This window comes from Bos javanicus, chromosome X, assembly GCF_032452875.1.
Source record: "Bos javanicus breed banteng chromosome X, ARS-OSU_banteng_1.0, whole genome shotgun sequence".
Classification (NCBI taxonomy): domain Eukaryota; kingdom Metazoa; phylum Chordata; class Mammalia; order Artiodactyla; family Bovidae; genus Bos; species Bos javanicus.
In genome coordinates this window covers 10,958,331-10,982,754 of record NC_083897.1, presented here as the reverse complement: position 1 = coordinate 10,982,754, position 24,424 = coordinate 10,958,331, and the positions used below count along the sequence as shown (strand labels likewise).

The 24,424-nt window shown below is 37.4% G+C and overlaps 1 protein-coding gene across 1 annotated transcript; it reads right to left on the bottom strand.

Annotated features, from left to right (window-relative positions):
- Positions 1 to 20,362: 20,362 nt before the first annotated feature.
- On the bottom strand, positions 20,363 to 22,331 carry PRR32 (proline rich 32). The gene is made up of 2 exons (XM_061408854.1): positions 22,175 to 22,331; positions 20,363 to 21,393 (listed from the first exon to the last, which is right to left on the bottom strand). The coding sequence occupies exons 1-2, from the start codon at positions 22,192 to 22,194 to the stop codon at positions 20,526 to 20,528; spliced, it is 888 nt and encodes a 295-aa protein (XP_061264838.1). The 5' UTR covers positions 22,195 to 22,331; the 3' UTR covers positions 20,363 to 20,525.
- Between the last annotated feature and the right edge of the window lie 2,093 nt (positions 22,332 to 24,424).

The window sequence follows — 24,424 nt, the reverse complement described above, 5'->3', positions numbered from 1 at the left end:
ATACATATATATATATATATATGTATATAACAGCACTTTATATACACTTTATATATGTGTATACACACACACACACACATATATATATATATGTATGTATGTATGTATGTATATATGTATATATAGGTATATATACCATCCAGGACTTTCAGGTCATTTCAGCTGTTCAGTTGTATCCGACTCTTTGTGACCCTATGAACTGCAGCACACCAGGCCTCCCTGTCCATCACCAACTCCAGGAATTTATCCAAACTCACGTCCACTGAATCAGTGATGCCATCTAACCATCTCATCCTCTGTCGTCCCGTTCTCCTCCTGCCCTCAATCTTTCCCAGCATCAGGGTCTTTTCAAATGAGTCAGATCTTCACATCAGGTGGCCAAAGTATTGGAGTTTCAGCTTCAACATCAGTCCTTCCAATGTACACCCAGAACTGATCTCCTTTAGGATGGACTGGTTGGATCTCCTTGCAGTCCAAGGGACTCTCAAGAGTCTTCTCCAACACCACAGTTCAAAGGCATCAATTCTTCGGCAATCAGCTTTCTTTATAGTCCAACTCTCACATCCATACATGACCACTGGAAAAACCATAGCCTTGACTAGACATATCTTTGTTGACACAGTAATGTCTCTGCTTTTTAATATGCTGTCTAGGTTGGTCATAACTTTCCTTCCAAGGAGTAAGGGTCTTTTAATTTCATGGCTGCAATCACCATCTGCAGTGATTTTCGAGCCCAGAAAAATAAAGTCTGACACTGTTTCCACTGTTTCCCCATCTATTTTCATGAAGTGATGGAACCGGATGCCATGATCTTCGTTTTCTGAATGTTGAGCTTTAAGCCAACTTTTTCACTCTCCTTTTTCACTTTCATCAAGAGGCTTTTTAGTTCCTCTTCATTTTCTGCCATAAAGGTGGTGTCATCTGCATATCTGAGGTTATTGATATTTCTCCTGGAAATCTTGATTCCAGCTTGTGCTTCTCCCAGCCCAGAGTTTCTCATGATGTACTCTGCATAGAAGTTAAATAAGCAGGGTGACACTATACAGCCCTGACATACGCCTTTTCCAATTTGAACCAGTCTGTTGTTCCATGTCCAGTTCTAACTGTTGCTTCCTGACCTGCATACAGGTTTCTCAAGAGGCAGGCCAGGTGGTCTGGTATTCCCATCTCTTTTAGAATTTTCCACAGTTTATAGTGTTCCGCACAGTTAAAGTCTTTGGCATAGTCAATAAAGCAGAAGTAGATGTTTTTCTGGAACTCTGCTTTTTCGATGATCCAGTGAATGTTGGAAATTTGATCTTTGGTTCCTCTGCCTTTTCTAAAACCAGCTTGAACATCTGGAAGTTCACAGTTCATGCATTGTTGAAGCCTGGCTTGGAGAATTTTGAGCATTACTTTACTAGTATGTGCTGCTGCTGCTGCTGCTATGTTGCTTCAGTCGAGTCTGACTCTGTGCGACCCCAGAGACAGCAGCAGTGTGTGAGATGAATGCAATTTTGCAGTAGTTTGAGCATTCTTTGGCATTGCCTTTCTTTGGGATTGGAATGAAAACTGACCCTTTCCAGTCCTGTGGCCATTGCTGAGTTTCCCTAATTTTCTGGCATATTGAATGTAGCACTTTCACAGCCTCATCTTCTAGGATTTGAAACAGCTCAACTGGAATTCCATCACCTCCACTAGCTTTGCTTGTAGTGATGCTTCCTAAGGTCCACTTGACTTCACATTGCAGGATGTCTGGCTCTAGTTGAGTGATCACACCATTGTGATTATCTGGGTCGTGAAGATCTTTTTTGTACAGTTCTTCTGTGTATTCTTGCCACCTCTTCTTAATATCTTCTACTTCTGTTAGGTCCATACCATTTCTGTCCATTACTGAGCCCATCTTTGCATGAAATATTCCCTTGGTATCTCTAATTTTCTTGAAGAGATCTCTAGTCTTTCCCATTCTTTGTTTTCCTCTACTTCTTTGCATTGATTGCTGAGGAAGGCTTTTTTAAATCTCTCCTTGCTATTCTTTGGAACTCTGCATTCAAATGGGTATATTTTCCTTTTCTCCTTTGCTTTTTACTTCTCTTCTTTTCACAGCTATTTGTAAGGCCTCCCCAGACAGCCATTTTGCTTTTTTGCATCCCTTTTTCTTGGGGATGATCTGGATCCCTGTCTCCTGTACAATGTCATGAACCTCCGGCCATAGTTCATCAGACACTCTATCAGATCTAGTCCCTTAAATCTATTTCTCACTTCCATTGTATAATCATAAGTGGTTTGATTTAGGTCATACCTGAATGGCTTAGTTTTCCCCCCCACTTTATTCATTTTAAGTCTGAATTTGGCAATAAGGAGTTCATCATCTGAGCCACAGTCAGCTCTTGGTCTTATTTTTGCTGACTGTATAGAGCTTCTCCATCTTTGGCTGTAAAGAATATAATCAATCTGATTTCAGTGTTGACCATTTGGTGATATCCATGTGTAGAGTCTCTTGGCAAAACTCTATTAGCCTTTGCCCTGCTTCATTCTGTACTCCAAGGCCAAGTTTGCCTGTTACTCCAGGTGTTACTTGACTTCCTATGTTTGCATGCCAGTCCCCTATAATGAAAAGGACATCTTTTCTGGGTGTTAGTCCTAAAGAGTCTTGTAGGTCTTCATAGAACCATTCAACTTCAGCTTCTTCAGCGTTACTGGTTGGGGCATAGACTTGGCATAACACAAAAAAATTTAAAAGGTTAATTTTTCAATTAATTAACAATGAGACTATTAGTGTTCTGTGCACTATGAGCAGTGGTGTGCTGGAGCCGTTCACAGTCTCTTGGCTTCACAGAGCCAGTTTTTTAAATTACAAGGAATATCTGAGCCAGTTGTTAAACAGTAGTTGAAAACAGGCTATGGTAGGAGTATTTACACCACGAGAATCACCAAATGCCTCATATCAAGGTTTTATCTCCCCTCCCCACCACATCCAGACCCAATTGTTAAACATTTACCAAACTGTAATTTACAGAGCTAGAGAAAAGAAGTCATGACTCAAAAGAGTAGATGGTTGTGCTTTCAGTCTTGATGAAGAGCAGTTTTGGTTGCTTTTCTTCCAATAATATCAACATTAACAATTGCTATTAGTTACCATTATAGGTATAGGTGTATGTGCCAAGAAACATGAAACTTTTCATACAATCTTTACAGCCCTTCTAGGTAGTTATATTTCTACAAAACAGTAGTTTCAGACCTTGAGAAAATAGATATATTTTGAAAATTGCCACAAGTAGTAAATGTTAGAACTGAAATTTGAACTGAGAACTGTCTGATGGTATATTCCATATACTTATTACTTTAACAAATGTTTATCTCCATCTGGAAAAATTCTACCAGTATTTCAGTGTCCTATTCGAACATAAGTCATTTCCATGAAGTCTTCTCTGCTAATAAGTTAGAAAATCACTGCTGACAGTGAGTGCAGCCATGAAATTGAAAGACACTTGCTCCTTGAAATGGAAGTTATGACAAACCTAGACAGTGTATTAAAAAGCAGAGACATCATTTCGCCAAAAAGGGTCCATGTATTCAAAGATATGGCTTTTCCAGTAATCATGTATGGATGTGAGAGTTGGACCATCAAGAATGCTGAGTGCTGAAGAATTGATGCTTTTGAATTGTGGTGCTGCAGAAGCCTCTTGAGAGTTCCTTGGACAGCAAAGCAATCAAACCAGTGAATCCTAAGGGAAATCAACCCTGAATATTCATTGGAAGGACTGAGGACTGATGCAGAAGCTCCAATACTTTGGCCACCTGATGCAAAGACCTGACTGGTTGGAAAAAACCCTGATGCTGGGTGACGGCAAAAGGAGAAGTGGGCATTAGAGGATGAGATGGTTAGATGGCATCACCGACTCAATGAGCAAACTCTGGGAAATGGTGGAGGAAGGGAAGCCTAGTGTGCTACAGTCCATAGGGTTACAAAGAGTTGGACACAATTTAGCGACTCAATAACAGCAACAGCAATAAGTTAGAATTGGCTTGTGATACTTTAAACTTTTATCATTATGTCTGATTTTCTGATAACATTTAACATATGCTTCTATCTGTCCAAATTGTATCTGCTTCTTACTCCCTCTCCTGTTTTGTACTCAAGAACTTTTCATAAATGGATGTAAGAATGAATGAAAGTATAGGCTGACTGCTAATGTGTATGATGTTTCTTTTTTTTTTTTAATAGCTCTTAGCAGGTTTTTTATTTATTTATTATTATTATTATTATTTTTACTTTACAACACTGTATTGGTTTTGCCATACATCAACATGCATCTGCCATGAGTGTACACGTGTTCCCCATTCTGAACCCCCTCCCACCTCCTTCCCCATACCATCCCTCCGGGTCATCCCAGTGCACCAGCCCCAAGCTTCCTGTATCCTGCATGGAACCTGGACTGGCAATTCATTTGTTATATGATATTATACATGTTTTAATGCCATTCTCCCAAATCATCCCCCCTCCCTCTCCCACAGAGTCCAAAAGACTGTTCTATACATCTGTGTCTCTTTTGCTGTCTCGCATACAGGGTTGTCATTACCATTTTTCTAAATTCCATATATATGCATTAGTATACTGTATTTGTCTTTTTCTTTCTGGCTTGCTTCACTCTGTATAATAGGCTCCAGTTTAATCCACTTCATTAAAACTGATTTAAATGTATTCTTTTTAATGGATGAGTAATACTCCATTGTGTATATGTACCACAGCTTTCTTATCAATTGATCTGCTGATGGACATCTAGGTTGCTTCCATGTCCTGGCTATTATAAACAGTACTGTGATGAACATTGGGGTACACATGTCTCTTTCAATTCTGGTTTCCTCGGTGAGTATGCCCAGCAGTGGGATTGCTGGGTCGTATGGCAGTGTATGATGTTTCTTCTGGGAACAGTGTGAATGCTATGTGGTAATTAGATAGTGGTAATGATTACACAGTTGTGATTTAAAATGGAGAAAAGACAGTCTCTTCAATAAGTGGTGTTGGGAAAACTGGACAGCTACATGTAAAAGAATGAATTGGAACATCCCATAACATTATATACAAAAATAAACTCAAAATGAATTAAATACTAAATATAAGACTGGATACTTCAAGTCTCCTTGGGAAAAACAGACAATGCTCCTTGAAATAAATGTCAGCAATATTTTTGGGGGGATTTGTCTCCTAAAGCAAAGGAAATAAAAGCAAAAATAAACAAATGGGACCTATTTAAACTTAAAAGCTTTTGTACAGCAAAGGAAACCATTGCAAAATGAAGACACACTTCTGAATGGGAGAAAATATTTGAAAATGATGTAACTGAAAAGAGATTAATATCCAATATATATAAATAGCTCATACAAGTCAACATTTAAAAAAATAAAATAAAAATGGGCAGAAGAACTGAATAGACATGTTTCCAAAGAGGAAGTGCAAGTGGCCAACAGGCACATGAAAAGATCCTCAACATTGCTAATCACCAGGGAAATGTAAATCAAAACCACAGTGAGATATCCCCTCACACCTGTTAGAATGGCTGTCATCAAAAAGAACACAAATAGCAAGTGTTGGCAAGGATGTAGAGAAAAGACAGCCCTTGTACACTATTGATGGGAATATAAATTGATGCAACCACTGTGGAAAACAGTACACAGGTTTCTTAAAAAAACTAAAAATAGAACTAGCACACGACCCAGAAATTCCAATCCTGGGTATATATCAGAAAAAAAAAAAAAAAACCACTAATTTGAAAAGATACATGCACTCCAATGTTCATAGCAGCATTATTTATAATTGCCAAAGTATAGAAGCAACCTAAGTATCCATCAACAGTTGACTAGATGAGGGTGTAATGAAATACTGCTCAGCCATAAAGAATGAAATTTTGCCATTTGCAGCAACATGGATGGACTTGGAGGGTATTATGCGCTTCAAGGCAGAGAATGAAAGACAGACAGAGAAAGACAAATGCTGTATGATATCACTTATATGTGGAATCCTAAAAAATACAACAAACTAGTCAATATAACAAAAAAAGGTAGATCCACAGATATAGAGAAAGGCCAGGAGGGGCAATATGGGGTTGGGGTGTGGGAGATACAAACTATTTGGTGTAAGATTGCTTCAAAGAGGTATTGTATAACATGGAGAATATAGCTTCTAGCTTGTAATAACTCTAAATGGAAAGTAACCTTCAAAATTATGCAAAAAAATTAATGTTTAAGTTGAATTGAAAAGTATTATTGACTCATATAGGTTAAAATGGCAGATTTTATGATATATGAATTGTATCTCAACTTAGAAATTAAGATATAAAACTTTCCCAAAAACCTGCATGTTTCCACCATATGAAATTGTCTTTTTTGTCAATCAAAATCATTAACTCAGAAATTTAATAAGGTTTATTTTATTAATGGTAAGGAGTCCTTCCCACTAATATGATAAAACCAGGTAGTTTTCTAAATAGCACTAATAATTCTAATTGTAATGAATTCTCGATTCTAAATACCATTGAATAGAGAAAAACAAATAATCTCATTTGCATTGCCCACCAATCTCATAATTTTTCTTTGTCTTAAGCTACTAGATCTTTGCTTGGTAGCTCATTTTTGGCATTACAAAAACTGAATTCCAATAATATTAAGACTCACAATGATAAAATGAGTCAAGACATACAAGATCACAGAACTTATGGGCTGAAATAGAGATGTAGACATAGAGAACAGACCTGGGGACCCAGTTAAGGGAAGGAGAGAGTGGGATGAATTGAGAGAGTACCTTTGAAACCTATAGATTACCATGTGTAAAATAGATAGCTGATGGGAAGTTGTTATATGACACAGGACACTCAGTCTGATGTTCTGTGATGACCTAAAGGAGTGGGAAGGGGTGGGAGGTGGGAGGGAGGCTCAAGAGGGAGGAGTCATATGTATACCTATGGCTGATTCATGTTGACATATGACAGAAACCAACACTATTTTAAAGCAATTATCCTCCAATTAAAAATAAATAAATTTCTAAAAAGCAGTGATCAAAAAACACACACACACACAAAAGAAATTTTATGCTGCTAGCTGATAAAAATAAGAAACTCACAATCACTTACGGGTAGCACTAGTCACGAGCTCTGGTATGGTCCTGCACACCATTTGGACACTTCTAGAAAATTACAGTAAAACTTCTGTGCATTCAAGAATGTCATTATTCTGGGTAAACATAAATAAAGAAAATGCTGCTCGAAGGAAAACCCGAAAAGTTTGAATTGCAAAAACTGAGAAACAAAGGCAGAGGGAAAATAAAAATACCCATAAACTGAGTTTGGGCATGGGACAGTCATTTATTGAAGGCATATTTAGCTTGTGAATTTTTCTGTTTCCATAGAGAAAATTACTCTGGGATATATTTGTTTCATTTGTTATCAAAGATGTTTTTAAGTTAAAGTGGAAAAACATAATTTCAACTTTTCAGCTTGTCTCTTGAGCAGGATGGTCAGTCATCTGATCAGTCTCCTTCATTCATTGACAGAGTGTGAAGTATGAATATTTAAGGCAGTATTACCATAGGAGAAGCACTGAAAGGGGAGAAGACATTGCATTTTTAATTATATATTTAATAAAAACTACAGAAGAAAATAAAGGCTAGTAAAAGACCATGAAGTGAAGGAAAGTCAAAGAAAGTACCCTTCATCTTTGTCCTGGTGCTCTCTCACCCTCTCTTAACTCTGTATAAGATTTTCTTTAGAATGTTTTACTCTATAATCATAGAGTAGTGTGTGTGGAACAAGAGGTGTTAACCTCCTGAATTCAGTTTGTTCACATACTATGACTTACTGCTATACAGATTCAAGTGTGTTACTTTTTAAAACTTGCAACTTCCCCCAACATAAAAAGTTATTTTTAAACCCCCAAATTAACAATGTAAGTGTTAGCCCTACTTCTAGTCACAGCATTATCACTGCTTTTGTTATGATAATACTACTGAATTGCAAACTTTTTAAAGGGGATCATCACACATTCTTTAGCATCTAGGCTGGTAGTGGTTAGGTGATCTTTTCTCCAGTGATACCCATAGAATCTCTTACAGTTTCTCTTCCAGAGAGCATGCTGAGGTGACAAAGCCCTGGAATTTTACTTAAGAAGCCTGAGGTCTTGATCTGTGTGACCATTACATTCCTTGAAGACAAAATTGGATATTTGAACTAGATTATTTCTAAGTGTCTAATATATGTATACCCATTTTCTATACAGATAACACCTATCTATTAATATTTCACTTTCAATGGATGTGATTTCCTCTTCCCTAAAAATATTCAGGAAAGTACATAGTTTAAGGAGATAATTATATAAAAATGAAGGTTCTTATTTCCCTTCTATATGATGTTTATCATTATCCTGAGTGGAAATTTAAATGTGATCTATTTAAAGGGGAAATGCCACATTCATAGTATGCCTTTGAACAAAATATTTCATTGCATGCTCTGGAAAAATAGGAAAATAGCTTATTGTGTGGTCGAATGCATTTGTAACTGGTTAAATGGCCAGATATTCATAATACTGATTAATTGAGGAAGGTCTCTAGTGGAATGCCTCAGGACTTTGCATTGAAACTATTCCACATTTCCTATTACCAGTGATTTTCATGAAATATTTTAAAACTACATGCCATAACTTGATATAAGGATAAAAAATATGTTACTACTTTGCAGTGAACATTTTTCAAATGACAGAGATTGTAAAAATGGACTTAAATAAGCAAAGGAGAATTTAAGGAGAGAAAAGTTAGGTAACTCTTGTGTCTAATTTTGAAGAATCACATAAAATAGAGCAAGGGAAATTTTAGCTTCCTAGCATCTTGAAGTTAAATAAGGCACAGGTGTTTCTGTTTACAACAAATTCAACAGAAGTCAAGACTATGTTGGTAGCCAAACAATCTAGTGAAGTATGGGTGAACGTCTGTCTAGATGCTACATATGTTTGATCCTGGATCCAGAAGATTTAATTATATAGTCACAATTTAAAGGAATAAGATTTCATGTTTTTGGTGTCATAGTTCAGAGGGAAAATAAGTTACCAAGTAAAAGTTTATCAGTGTTTGTAGGAATACAGAGAACAAAGTGTGCTAAGTCTCTTCAGTCGTGTCCAACTCTTTGAGACCCTATGGACCGGAGCCAGGCTCCTCTGTCCATGGGATTCTCCAGGCAAGAATACTGGAGTGGGTTGCCATGCTCTCTTCCAGGGGATCTTCCCATCCCAGGGATGGAACCCAGGTCTCCTGCTATGGCAGGAAGGTTCTTTATCACTAACGGCACCTGGGAAGCCCACGAAAAACAATAATGGTGTGTCAAATTTTAAGGAATATATGTATTTGATGTTATATTTCAAATGAAAATAACTGAATACTTTCCACTTAGTGATGGTGTAATATCTAGGTATAGAGAGCAGCCCCTGGTGCGGTACTATGCTGTGAATTTACTGAAGGTTGTCTATGGAGACCTGGAAGGAAGTTGATACCAACATGTGACTTCACTCTGCACACAGTTTCTAAGTGGTCAAGTATGTTAGGGCTGTTCCTCCAATCTATGCCTTTGCAATTGCACTCAGGATAAAATCCAAGCTCTGCATGGCCACAGGTGTCTGCATAGTCTGGACCTGCTTACCTTTCCTACCTCACTTGGTGTTCTTCTTCTTTTCACAACCCTTTAATCCTGGTGGTCTTGGAATATATCCAAAGTGCAGTACAACTCATTTAATGTACCTAAAACAGATTGAGAATGCCTGTAATATGTAGCTCATGTGTGCAAAAAATGCAGCTCAAGTAACATTGGTGTAGCTTTGTCTAGGAAAGATTAAGAAATTTTATAAATACAACATCAAAGTATTATTTATGCAGTTATAGTTATAATCATCAAATTTCACCACAGCTTTCTCAAAGTCAGGACTTCTAAGTAAACCAAATTTAACTTTAAAAGATTTTACCCATAACATCTTTCCATTGAAAATATGACAAATCATGGATAATATTTATCACATGGATCAGTGACAAAAAATTATTAATTTTTGTTCTATTAGTGAGCATGATAGACTGAACTAAAATGCCTATATCATTCATTTAAAATAAAATCTTCCTAAATCCCTGGAGTTGAAGGTCTAGATAGACTGAAAAGGAATATAGGAAGAAAAGAAATTGAAGATACAGTATTGTGGCATGGTTTTGATTAAAGTGAACATTTTCTAAGCTTTGTAGTTAACGAATCTTGCATATGGACATTATAGTTGCTCTTAATCTGCTTTCAGAATACTGATGCAAATATTAAAAAATAATGAACTAACAAGATTGTTTGTTAATGCCACATAAAAGAGCTAATTACACATTTTCTGCCTATAGCTAAACCCAAGAGACATTGTCTAAGAAATTTTTAAATAAGCTTCTTCACTAGAAACGTGAATACAGCTGAGTGGCATGATGAATTTCCATTTAAGGACCTCAGTGATAACTCACCCTTTAAAAAATAATAATAATAAATACAGAAAAATACAGCATGTTAAAGGTATTCAGGGAGCAAAGTTATTTTGCTCATGCAAAGTGACTCATTAATATATTTATACATGATATTCAACATATGCCATAAATGGTAGATTTCATACTGAACTATATTTAGTCCATATTTGTGGGCTTATTATATTGGAAGATTGCTGTGAATTTCAGTGTTTTTTTTTTAATATTTCAATACTGTCAGTCATAGCAGTAATTTTCCAAAGTATGTTTGAAATGTTAGCCTAGTGTTTGAGTTTTAGGGTTTTAGTTATATTTCTACATTATTCTCACTGAAAAGTTTTTTTTTTTTTTACACAGGTGCAAAAGAAATGCTTCATACGACTTTTACTTTGTAGAAATACCATTAAAGCAACTGCCTTTTGTCAATTATATTTTTAATTTAGTTTTTCATATGAATCCATTTTCTATGCCTAATGGTAGCTTTTTAGCAGATAATTTGTATTTGAGAGCCTGCTGGTCTTTGATCATGTACTGGACATATTGAAATGACAATTATTTTTAAAATTCTATCATCATCGACATTGTGGTTTCTCTAAACTATGCTCATGCTTTTTAATGATTTTCCAGTCACATTGAATATGAATATATTCGGACCCATTGGTTAATAACCTGAACCACAGCTAGTAGCTGCTGCTTCTATGAACAAATCAGAAAAAGTATCCACTCCAGGTGGACAAATTAGAAAAAGTTACCTTTCCTCAAGTGTACTGTTTAGCAAGTAGGATAGTACAAACTGAATTTCAATCCCTGCTTTTACCATTTTGGCTAGACACCCTTGTGCAGTATACAAACTGTAGGATCATATCCTTGGTGGGCTTGCTCTTAATAGTCACTTTAAAGTGTAATTATCAGACAAGTCATAGAAAACAATTTATACTGAGTATGTTGCTGTCAGGGTTAGGTTATGTGCAGCTTTAAAATGCTTAAGTCATTCATACTTGTCTTAACTTCCTATTTTTAAATTGCTCACATTCAACAGGAAACAGGGTAGAATGAAAAGACATTGAGCCAGAAATTGTGATAATCTGAGCACCTTTGTTCCTGCCTGGATCAGAAACATGACTCACCTACATGCTTCTGAAATTTTTCTGGCTACAGTTAACATGTGTGGGTCCAGGCTGTTGAAATTAAAACAAGGATCATTGTAGTTCAATGGAAAATCAAGAACTTTGCAGTTAGAAAAGATGGAAATATTAAAGGGTTGTTAAACTGAACTAAAGAGCCTCTTGATGAAAGTGAAAAAGAGAGAAAAAGTTGGCTTAAAACTCAACATTCAGAAAAATAAGATCATGGCATCTGGTCCTATCACTTCATTGCCAATAGATGGGGAGACAATAGAAAAGTGACAGACTTTATTGTTTTGGGTTCCAAAATCACTGCAGATGGTGACTGTGGCCACAAAATTAAATGACACTTGCTCCTTGGAAGAAAAGCTATGACCAACCTAGACGGCATTTTAAAAAGCAGAGACATTACTTTGCCAACAAAGGTCTGTCCAGTCAAAGCTATGGTTTTTCTAGTAGTCATGTATGGATGTGAGAGTTGGACTATAAAGAAAGCTGAGCACAGAAGAATTGATGCTTTTGAACTATGGTATTGGAGAAGATGCTTGAGAGTCCCTTGGACTGCAAGGAGATCCAACCAGTCAATCATAAAGGAAATCAGTCCTGACTTCATTGGAAGGACTGATGCTGAAGCTGAAACTCCAATACTTTGGCCACCTGATACAAAGAACTGACTCATTGGGAAAGACCCTGATTCTGGGAAAGATTGAAGGTGAGAGGAGAAGGGAATGACAGAGGATGAGATGGTTGGATGCCATCACCGATGGGGTGGACAGGGAAGGCTGGCATGCTACAGTCCATGGATCATGAAAAGTCAGACATGAGTGAGTGACTGAACTAACTAACTATACCTACGTGCATGACGCTGGTTTAGCAGACCTGTCTGCATTTGACTCTTTGTCTGAGCAAACCTGCCATATAGGTCAGGTCCCATTTTCTGTTCAGGGTCCTGATTCCTAGCTCCTCACCTCTTTGCACTGACCTCCCACCCTCAACTCATTGACACACAATGTCTTGGGAAGACAAGTATCAGCTAAATAAAAATCTTGGCTAAAACCACTGAAGTAGGGCAGTAGGGCCTCATTTCACAAAAGATCAAGAAACCATAATTTGCAAAAGTAGAGTGATCCTGAGTTAGTCTTATTCTTTGACATGAAAATGAAAGTGAGAGTGTTAGTTGCTTCATTTGTGTGTGACTCCCTGCGACCCCATGAGCTGCAGTCCACCAGGGTACTCTGCCCATGGAATTCCCCAGGCAAGAATACTAGGGTGGGTTGCCATGCCCTCCTCCAGGTAGTCTTCTCAACCCAGGGATTGTACCTGTGTCTCCTGCATTGCAGGCAGATTCTTTACCACCTGAGCCACCAGGGAAGCCTAAACTCTTTCACAGAAACCTCTATAACTATTCCCATCACATATGATTTTTTTCTCACTTTCTCTGAGTACTCATTCGTTTAAAATTATAATGCAAAATATATTATTCTGCTTTCTATTATACAATTGTTTCATTAAAGTGCAGAGCTGAAAGAGACTGTAGAAATCATATATGATTTCCTTTTTATCACAACTCCTGAATTTTGCTATATGGGACTTCCCTGGTAGCCCAGTGATTAGGACTTCACCTTTGCTCCCTGATGGGAAAGTTAAGATCTCACATGGCTTGCAGCCAAAAGAAACCAAAACCTTAAAACAGAAGCAATATTGTAACAAGTTCAGTAAAAAAATGGTCCATATTAAAAAAATCTTTAAAAAATAAAAAAAGATTTCTTCACAAAACTAAAAATGTTTATAATTATAAAAATTCAAAAATATAGATAAGCAAAGAGAAGAAATTTGATCATACTGTTACATATGTTTGAAATTTTCATTTTAAATGCATATAAACATTTTCATTTTTTAAATTATAGTTCTCTGCTATTGTTCTGATGTGGGCATTATGTTCTGTCATCTAAATGGACCACAATTTAATTGGACAATTGTCTGTTTTGAAAAGTTTAGTTTATTTCTAAATGTTTCTTACATAATGATGAGATGAGCCTAATCATAAAGTTATGAATTCTTGGATAAAAGAACATTACAGTTTTAAAGAATTTGTTTAATATTGTAACATGCTCTCACTAAATGTTCTCCCACTTATATTCCTATGAATATTGTATGAGGGCACACGTATGCCCAACCTTCCCCAACAAAGGATATAATCATGTGAAAGAAACTTTGCCAATTATGACAGAGAAAAAATGTATTTTTAAAATTTATACTTACAAACTTATGATTTTATATGTTTACTAGCTATTTTAATTTTTTCTCTTGTAAATTGCCTGTTAATGTCATTTATTCATTTTATATGAAGATATATACTTTTTATTTTGACTAACAAAATTTTTTTAATAACACTTAAACCTTTCTGTAGATATCCTGCATATTTTCCCCCAAGCTTTTCATTTGCTTTTAAATTCTGTTTATAATAATTTTGACACATAGATCATTTAATACTGTCATCTGTTTTGATTTCTGACATTATCATGAGATCACAATTCTATAAATATTATTTCACTTATATTCTCTTCTAGTATTTATGGGCATTTTTATTTTCTTATTTACATTTATATCTTTAATACATTTGAAACACATTTTGAAATATGGTATAATAAGAAGATTCTGACACTGCCACTAAGTCACATGTTGTTCTTGGTTAAATCACTAAATCTCTTGAATCTCAGTTTTTGTAAACTGATAACCTATCAGACCAACAGAAGAGGTGGAAATTCTAAATACAGACACATGACCACAAGAGAAATCCTTCTACTATAAAGTGTATGTCTTCTATCACTGAAGATAAGCAAACGTTTTCTTAGTAATGAGTCACTTTCACAGGTGTCTATTTGGTTTTAATTTTATGTAGCATCCAGTGGAGAGCTATTCATACAATGTGTCTTCCAATAATGCACATTGAATGACTTTAGTCTTCAAGGCCATAGATTCTGTGTTTTACACTCTGATTTTTTTTTTTTTTTTTCAGTTTGGCTTAATGAGCCTCAGACCCAAGACCTAAGGTCTCTTACCAGTTTCCCAATTAAGGGTTGATTAATCTTTGTAAGCTTCACTGCTGGCTATGTTAAAAGGATAACACTATCAAGTTAAATAGAGAAGGTATCATTTAGGCATTGGAATCGGCATTTTCCTTATATAACTTCACTAACTTTACTTCATATCAAATACTTGAGGAGAAATGAGCTTTTACACTGTTTTGAAGTGATATGTACATGGATTTATTTGACTAGTGATGTTTGCAGTATTAATGAATCATGAAGTTGAACAATTTGAGAGGCACATACATTGCAACTGGTTTGTAAAAATGCCTAGCACTGAACCGATAAAGTTTATATGAAGTCTGAAGGATTGTTTATGAACTATGTCATGTCATTCTGTTAAATTTGGGGTCATCTGTGATTTTACTGAGAGTTTTCATTAGACTCTCTCAACATATTTTTAATTGTGAAACATTATATTTGATTATTTTCCTTCAGGTGTGACTTATTACTGACACAAGATTTTAAATATTGTTCTATTTATGGGTAATCAACTTTTTAGTTGGGGCATTAAATAGTATCTTCAACACATTGATTGTAGAGTAAATTGCTAATAGCTACTAAGCACCAATGAGCATTAACACAATGTGTGAGGATTTTACACCTGAAGGAGGTATAAATATGCCCACTGAGAAAAATAATAGATTATTTGGTTTCTGGATGAAGTATGATTAACAAACCAACAACTTCACCTCATAAAACTGTCATTTAATGGGCAGAGTGAAAAGGCAAAATTAGAAAAAGATCAGTGTACCTTGCTAGAGGGAAAAAGTTTAAATTTAGAAAGAAAAACAAGCTTGGGGTCTGATATATCTGAGAACTTGAAGACAGAATGCTCTTTTGTGAGCCTAATTCATTTCATACCCACTTCGCTAATAAAGTAACCTGGATGATGGTGAGTTTGCTTGTCAAGACCAGTTTGGGGGATTGATGAAACCTAAACCAGAAAGGGCTTCCAGTTTCACATAGGCAACATGAGATTGGCTGCTATCTAAAGAGAGATGATATTTATAGAAAGGAATGGAGTAGCGGAGATAGATTCATTTTAGGAAGGCTGGTTAGTGTTTCTCTAATCATCTCATCCCCACCCTCTCAAATATGTGGCTCCTACACAGGGCCCTTTCTGTCATGAAACACTTAATCCATATAACTTCCTTCTTTTCAAACTGCCTCTTTCTGTCTCCCCTGGATTGTATTTTCCCATATCCAAATGTATTACTTTTCCCACAGTATTTTCAATATGCAGCTGCTGCCTCTTCAAAAGTACTTCATCTCTTCTCAACTGACAGTGGCCCTGCCCCTCTCTATTTTTAATCCTCTTTCTCCATCTGTTTTTCTCTTCTCACATGCATAAGTGCTATCTGTCAACCCCCATGTACCCATGTTGCTTTGCTTCTGAGTCAAAGCTTTTACAGTTAGAGTGTTAGATGAAGTCTGTTATAAGTATATATTTCCCAATAAATCATACAATTAAACATGCTTAGACAGATGAAGCCCTTTATGATAGGAACGATGGAGTTTTGTGCTTTATTCAGAGTTGAGAAAAATGTGGTCAGTTTTGTTGTTGTCGTTTGGTCACTCAGTCATGTCTGACTCTTTGCAACCCTATGGACTATAGCCCACCAGGCTCCTCTGTCCATGGGATTTCCTAGTCAAGAATACTGGAGTAGGTTGCCATTTCCTTCTCCAGGGGATCTTCCCAAACCAGGCATCAAACCTGCGTCTCCTGCATTGCAGGCAAGTTCTTTACCACTGATCTACCAGGAAAGAACTGTGGTCAGCTTACCTCCCTAAAATATTGTGGGACATTACTTCATTCTCATAAAAGCAATAGTATCGTCACTTCAGGAAACTGAGTTCCACAGATAGTTTCTTTGAGAAATTGGGATACTGAGAAAGTCTTTCTGAATGGCAAAGGTGGGTGAGAAAGCATATGTATTTAATTAGTCTTTGGTAAGAGTAGCACCTTCTCAAACACTTAAGAATATGACTGCATGATGAAGCACAATTTTTCTCACTTCTCAAATCTAGACTTGATTGGATAAATGCTATACATTTCCATTATTACAAGAAAAAATGAATATCATCACAGAGAAACAGATGGGTTCTTTCACTTAATTTAGTCTCATTACTTGCTCTTTCTGTGGGAATATCACTCAATCCAGCTCATTATAAAGAAGACATGCAACATTTTGTGCTAGCTATAGAATTAACCTATGACATGACATAGTGTTCTTGATCTGTGTAAAATTTCTTTTAACTCTTGTTTTGGCCCATTGATCTTGAAATAGAGTCATTTTACATAGTTCTGTATTAGTGCCTTTAAAAATCTACACCTCTCAATAGCACTAGCTAATGTAATGCCATTGTTACAGCACAGTTTTGGAGAAGGAAATGGCAACCCACTCCAGTATTCTTGTCTGGAAAATCCCATGGATGGAGGACCCTGACAGGCTACAGTCCATGGGGTCTCAAAGAGTTGGACACCACTGAGTGACTTCACTCAGTCACAGTACAGTTTAATAATTATGGAAGGATATATATATATATATATATATATAACATTTATTAGCAGTCATGAAATAAACTACTTGTTCCAGAGTAGATGAAGATAGTACTATGATCTCAACTTTAAGTCTCTAATGAAAATGAATTCTTTGGTCCTGTTTAGTGTTTGTTATAATAATTCTCAGAAAAACAAGGTGTAATTTTAATGTTACTTTGGTTTATGAAAGACTATAAGCTTTAAAAACTTTATAATTTGAACCTTAACCTTTTCCATATTCTACTGTTTGATTGGTTGCATGTGTACCTTTCAATCAGGCTACAGAAGTTGTAAACAGTAGAAAATAGAAATGGCTAATGAATCACACTTTGGGACACAGAAAAGGTAAAAGTTGTACAGTTTTTTATTATATTCTAGGAGAAGGCAATGGCAACCCACTCCAGTACTCTTGCCTGGAAAATCCCACGGACGGAGGTGCCTGGTAGGCTGCAGTTCATGGAGTCGCTAAGAGTCGGACACAACTGAGCGGCCTGACTTTCACTTCTCATTTCATGCATTGGAGAAAGAAATGGCAACCCACTCCAGTGTTCCTGCCTGGAGAATCCCAGGGATGGGGGAGCCTGGTGGGCTGCCATCTCTGGGATCGCACAGAGTCGGACAGGACTGAAGTGACTTAGCAGCAGCAGCAGCAGCAGAGAATATATAGGATATTAAAATTCTAATGCTACAGTCTTGTGACAAAGAATATAATGAGGACAATAAATAATAAACAGTACATCATGAATCTTCTCTTGACAATGATGATAACTTGCAATAGGAAATACTTAACCCATTCTCATTACTATCAGGAGAAAAAGGCTACTTTTTTGATGTTTATCTTTCTTCCTGGCACTTAGAAGCTATATAAACCACAGAAAAGAAAAAGAAAACATATATATATTCAAAAGTATTGAATATATTGAATTATATGCACTTTCCAGAATGAATAGAATATTTTGGTATAGGATTAATTTTAGCTTATCTTGCACCAGAATAATTTAAAATACCCATTTCAAGGCAAATCATGTGTTTAAAAATTGGTGTTTTGCAGTCATTGAGGATGCTGGAACCTATGATAATAAAGTAATTCCATACAGAGGCTCTGAATAAGCAAACATATTTACATTTCACTTACATTTAACAACAGGATCCCTGTTGATATTTGATATTTGTGTTTACTGAAACTTGTTATATAGGCATAGAGCTCTGCATCAACTAAAGAAAATGTGTTTCTCCTATGGCACAGCAATATAAAGAAAACTTCAGTGCCTCAATTTGATAATAGTTATTTTTTGTTTCATACGATAGGTGTTCAGTTTTTTGAAATGTAGAAAATAATACACAGAGGGTATTAGGAAAGAAAACAGAGAGCTTAAAAAGAGCAGACTGTGTTGGTGGCACTTTCTTGTTAGAGTGAATTTGTCATGGATTGTGGTAATTGTGGGCAAAGTCTTTCTGAGCCTTTATAGGAGCTACTTCTTTTGAGAAGGAAAATGTGTCCTATTCGGCTGTCACTTACCACACCTTTTGGCAACTCTCCAGAGATGCTGCACCGCCGTTGACACAACAACTTGATTTCCTGTCAAAATATCTTTTAACATTTGACTCAAAAGATATTTTTGAGGACTCTAAGCATGCCCAACTCTTCTGTTCATTAAGGCCGAAAATCCAATAAGTGTTTGGTACTCTGGGACTCAGCTACCTCAGAGTGAGCAGCTGTCAAATGATTTGCTGAATACTTTTGCTCAACCCACCACAGTGAATTGATGGAACTGTGCCAGCTTCTGGATGTACAAAGTGAGGGGAATCTTAGCAAGAGCTATCCAAATGCTCCTTTAAGCCTTGCACTACCACCTGGACATTTAGAACAATCCATTGTGAAACAAATGGAGAAAAGAAACTTCATGGATTCATGAGCCCTTTTCCTCAGAGTGGTGAAGAACCCCCTATTGGTGTGAAGAACACATTAATGGTTTTGATTATAGGTTAGGTGTCTTTTTAGGCTTCCTGGTGGCTCAGGTGTAAATAATCCACCTGCAATTTAGGAGGCCTGGGTTCGATCCCTGGGTCAGGAAGATCTGCTGGAGAAGGAAATGGCAACCTACTCCAGTATTCTTGCCTGGGAAATCCCATGGACAGAGGAGCCCCGAGGGCTGCAGTCCATGTGATCACAGAGTTGGACATGACTGAGCAACACTTTGAACACTTTAGGTGTCTGTGGATTTTGACAGCCTTTAACTGACTGCTTACATCACCTCCATCATCAGCTTTGTGCATAACAAATACTTATTGGAAGAATCATACTCTACAGATATTTTTAATTTAGTGTTTCTTCAGAGACAGTGGCAGTATGTTTAGGACCAATGCCTGAATGACATTGTATAGAGGTCAGGACGGCCATCCTTCCTCCCTGCATGCTGTGCCCATATCTTTGCCACTTGAACTTGAAGAAGCTCCCATCTGGGCTTTTGATAATCTCGGAGCCATCATGATAATGGGATGTTGTAATGCATTATGAAGAGTATAAACATTGTAGCATCAGAGAAAATAATTCCATAGAAGTGAAACATTTTCATTTGCCTTTAAAAGTTCTGAATATATAGTTCAGAAGAACGGGTGAAGGGCTCAGCTTGCTTTCATCTTGTGCCTGGACTTCTATCAAGCCAGCCCTATCTATACTATGTACTTGCACTGGTGAAATGTTGAGAGACAAACACTGGTTCATGCTTGAAGCAATGATGTAGAACTCTTCCAATGAAATGTTGGCCCCATTATTTTCACCTCAGTCTTATCTTTTAGCATTTGTGCATTTTTCTCTATTATCTGGACTTGGGTCTACCTTTTGGACCTTATCTTCATTTACCCATTCTACACTGAGCAACCCCCATAGCTTTAGGTGGGTAGGAATTATCTGTTCCAGACTTGGCCAAGTCTAACAAGAACCCAACTACCTTCTCCCATAGTCACAGCTGCAAGTTAGTGGTGGGGATTCAACTAAGCTATTTAGAAAACACTGGCACATAACTGCTTTCATTTCCTTAAAAGGTGAAAACGAAATCCAAGGCTTTGGCCCCCAGAGTGGCATTTTGAAAAATAATTCACAGTATTTCAAAGTTTAGAATCTTTATTGAATTTCCAAGTATGTAAGGCACATTAGTGCCTGTAAAGAGGGTAGAGGGTTTCAAATATAAAAGCTTAAATGAGTAACTTTCATCAATTTTTTTCCAACATTTTTTCCCCTCCTTCCTTTTTTTTCTTTTTTTCTGCTATCAGTTGTTCTCTCTGTTTGAGGATGCAGGAGCAGGCATTCCCCAAGAAGGGAAATCGGCAAAACAGGAAGGCAGTGGAGGACCAAATATTGGGGGAGGAGCAAAAGCCATAGGCATAGCCAGAAACGGATTGAAACTTGGAGGTCGAGGAGGAATAAAGCAATGAGCAGTAGTGCGGGAACCTAAACCTGTAGTGCTGGAGGCCAAGGGCATAGGCCTTGGCCAGTTCTTCACAGGGTGCCGCGGGCCTCCCAGTGGGAAAGAAACACGAGCCAACCTCTCCTTTCCCGTCACTCTCGTGCTTCCTGGAGGCAACTCCATCATTATCCCCGATCTAAGGGTCGAGATGTGTGTAGGGCCTCTTACTTGAGGGCCCCTGGATGGAAAGAATCCTTGACCCCGTGGCAAAGCCACATATAACCCTGCATTGCTGCCACCTCTCTCAGTGCCCCCATTGCTGACCTTTGTTCCCCCCACCATCAGTGCGGGAGGGCTGCCAGAGAATTCCTGGGACACGTTGTTAATAGAATCTTGCCCGCTCTGCCTCCAGCCTGCCGGTCCCTCAGAGCTATTTACTTCTCCTGTTGCTAGGGGCTCTTCGGCAACAGCAGGTGGTGGCCCATACGGGGGTTTGAGAGCTCTCGAGCCATCGACAGGAATGCAAGATCCTGTTCTCTCTGAGGGGCGCTCCAGTCGCTCTCTTGCCAGATCGCTCAGCACCTTGAAGGGCGGTCTCAGCGGGACTCCAGGGTGGCCCCAGGACCCTGCATCATCCTTCGGGCACTGGAAGGGCAGGCTGGGCCTCGGCTCCCGGTTCCCGTTTTCAGCTGCAGCTACTGCTGTGGGTGAAGGGGCGTGCCCTCCAAGGCTTGCCAAAACAGAAATCAATCAGTTAATAAAAATGACAATGTGGTGACCAGAAAATATCTGAAATACGTGATGGATCGAACTCGCTGGAATGAAATATACCGTGGGAAAGGGAGAGCCTGATCTCCTCCCGGGTGTAGTCAGCAAACACTTGTTCAATTCACTTGCCCTTCATCAGGCAGCCTCTTGAGATTCAGGCTTTGGGGTTTCCCTTTATGGCTGACCTGTGGCTCCACCCCGTTCCCTATATTCCCACCTCCTCAAGGCTGGATAAACACCAGGAAGCTGAGGAAACACCAGTCCTTTCCGTCAAAGCAGGATATATGATCCACTAAAACCCATCATTTAGATTCTGACAGGAGTGCTCTGGAAAGTCTTATGAGGGAAAACTTTTTTTTTTTTTCCTTCCACATAAGTCTAAGAAAGCTTAGTTATGTTAACAGACACTTCTGTTTGTTTCTCTTTCATGAAGCATCATTCAACATTTATACCATCTTGTGTTAAAATTTTCTTTCATTCAACCCACACCACACCCCAGAGTAAGAATTTCTTTATATTTAAACACCAAACTTTAGACTAAGGATTTGCAATTTTTTTGTTTCAAAATTACATTTAAAACTCCAGTGTTCTTAGTACCTGAATTTATATCTTTCACGCTTTTGTCTGGGATCCCTTTCTACATCCCCAGCAACCCACTTGGCCCTGTCACTCTTAACACAGGAAAACAATTCAAACTGCCTTTTGACTTCAAATTAAACAATTGCACTCAGTTTTGTACTTACACATTTTCAATGCAAGCCATGGAGGAATTTGATCAGGAAAGCCTTCTTGAAGTGATGGAGAAAACCAGCTGAATGCCCACGCAGACCAGCTCAGTCTGGAGAAATGACTGGTGCTTCTTCCTTAGAGCAGCTTGGCAGGTCGAATGAAGCTGGGAACCAACTGGTTCTTTCTAGATTTGGAGTCCTCTTTCTGAGGTTACCAATTGCTAGGGAAGGGAGGGAGAAAGGGAGATGGGAAGAGGAGGAGGGGAGAATTCTGTGACACTCCTCTAAAGCTAAATGTATGATTCCTTTTCGCACAGTAGTAGATGAACTTAAGGGCATTCCCTGCTTTAACCCTGTTGCAGCCCAGATGGAAACACATTGCAAGATGATTTTAGAAGACTCATGGTGGCATGGCCTTTTGTTAAGAATTCTTTCTGAAGTTTTATTTAGAAAAGGTAGTCATCACATCTCTTCTTCCAGGTTGAAATGACAAGCACTGAGTAGAGTACCATGTCTAATCTTGTAATTTAAATTTCCACTATTAACTTGGAGAAGAATGGAGGGTGGGGGGGATAAATTGCTTTGCAATCTGAGTTTTCTTGTGAAGATGAAACAAGAGGAACGCTATAAGAAATTCCTCTAAGAATCGTATAGGCTTTTAGTTTTTAGTTCCTCAACTTTCAGTTATTCCCTTTATCCTAACTTTCAGTTTATTGGCTCAGTATGGTGTATGTGTGTGTTTGTGTGTATGTGTAGACATATTTCCCAGACTAGAGCTCTGGAAACTTGTCTGCAAGTGAAAGGGGAGATAAAAGTCATAACAGATAGCATCAATTTACAAATATTAGCTCAGATTTTTGCCTTATAACTTTTTTTGCATAATGTACTTTCTGTTCTTCTGGCCTAAATTTCATCCCCCTTCCTACCTTAAGGAAGAATATTTTCTCAGCTTTTATTTTCTGCCAATGATCTACAGATTAATTGCTCTGAAATTATGATGACCTTCCCCTCATCTAAAAGTACTAATCTTGCTTTAAGATAAAGCCCCAAACTTGGCCCACTTACTTAAATTCACCTAAGATTTGTGCTGTTCTAACTAGGCTTCAAAGATCTTAAAATAACTTTCTTTATTCCAAATATCAGAATCTGCTGTATATGCTGCTGCATTCCAACAATAACACATATGTGTGTGTGTGTGTGTGTGCTTGCATATGTTTCAATTATCTGTGGAATGTATGTGTGCATGCATGTGTATGTATGCACTGCTACTAACAGTCACTTCTGGGAAGCAACAAACTCATAATAGAAATTTTGAGTCTCTAAGTCCACACCTTCCTGCCAGGGCACCTTGTCCCTGTCTATACACTATTGAGTTTTCTTTATCTCATTGAAAGATGAAAGCAGCATGTTTCCAAAACTTCTCCCAGAGGAATCTGTTCACTTGCCTAGCATGGTTCACTGTTAAGAAAGCTTGATTCCCCAGATTCTGTTTCTGTTTTTCTTTAGCTTATTGTTTCCTTGTCCTTATATAAAAGAAAACTTATTATTAGCAATATAATTGTGATAGAGCGTTGAAGCCCTTTTAACACTTCCCAGATCAGTGGGAGTAATGAAACTTGAGCTAATGCCTGCTAATAGTTGGTAAGTCATATTTATATAGTTTATGTTTGAGAGCTTGCATTTTTTTCTGAATAATAGCAAGGAATCCACAGGAAATCCTCTTATGATTATCAAAATATTGCAATCATTGGCTGTTTTTACCTAAAAATGCCTATTTAGTAAAATATCACCTTAATTGGATTACATGAGAATGAAATGTAATATAGACGCCAAATAGCTGGGCATAGTGATAAAACCAATGGCACCTTAGAATTGTCACAAACCATAATAGGTATTATATATTTATGGATTCTAGCTCAGATTTTTGCCTTGCAACTTATTTGCTTTTATACAATGAATGTTTATTGAATACCTTCTGCATGCATTCACTATTTGGTTTAGTGTGGATTATACAACAAAAGTTAAATACAAAATTGGTAGTGACTTCAAGGAATATTCAAACTTTCTGCGGAGAGAGAAAAACATCTATATAAGAAGAATGCAATAAAAAAAGAATAAACGCAGACTATTAGCTGTCATTTTCCACAATGGAAATTCAGAAGAAGAAACTAATTTTAGGTAAAAGTAGTTGTGAAATAGTTCATGTGGTATTGGGGTTTGAGTTGTGTTTTGAAGGGTGTGTACATTATACAAGGGCAGAGGAGG

What these genes read in the sequence shown, in the direction of transcription:
- PRR32 (XM_061408854.1), bottom strand. Translation starts at nt 22,194, where the DNA reads ATGGCTTGCATTGAAAATGT. An exon ending in ATGGCTTGCATTGAAAATGT is followed by an intron (nt 21,394 to 22,174) that starts GTAAGTACAAAA and finishes TGTTTTGGCAAG; the next exon opens with CCTTGGAGGGCACGCCCCTT.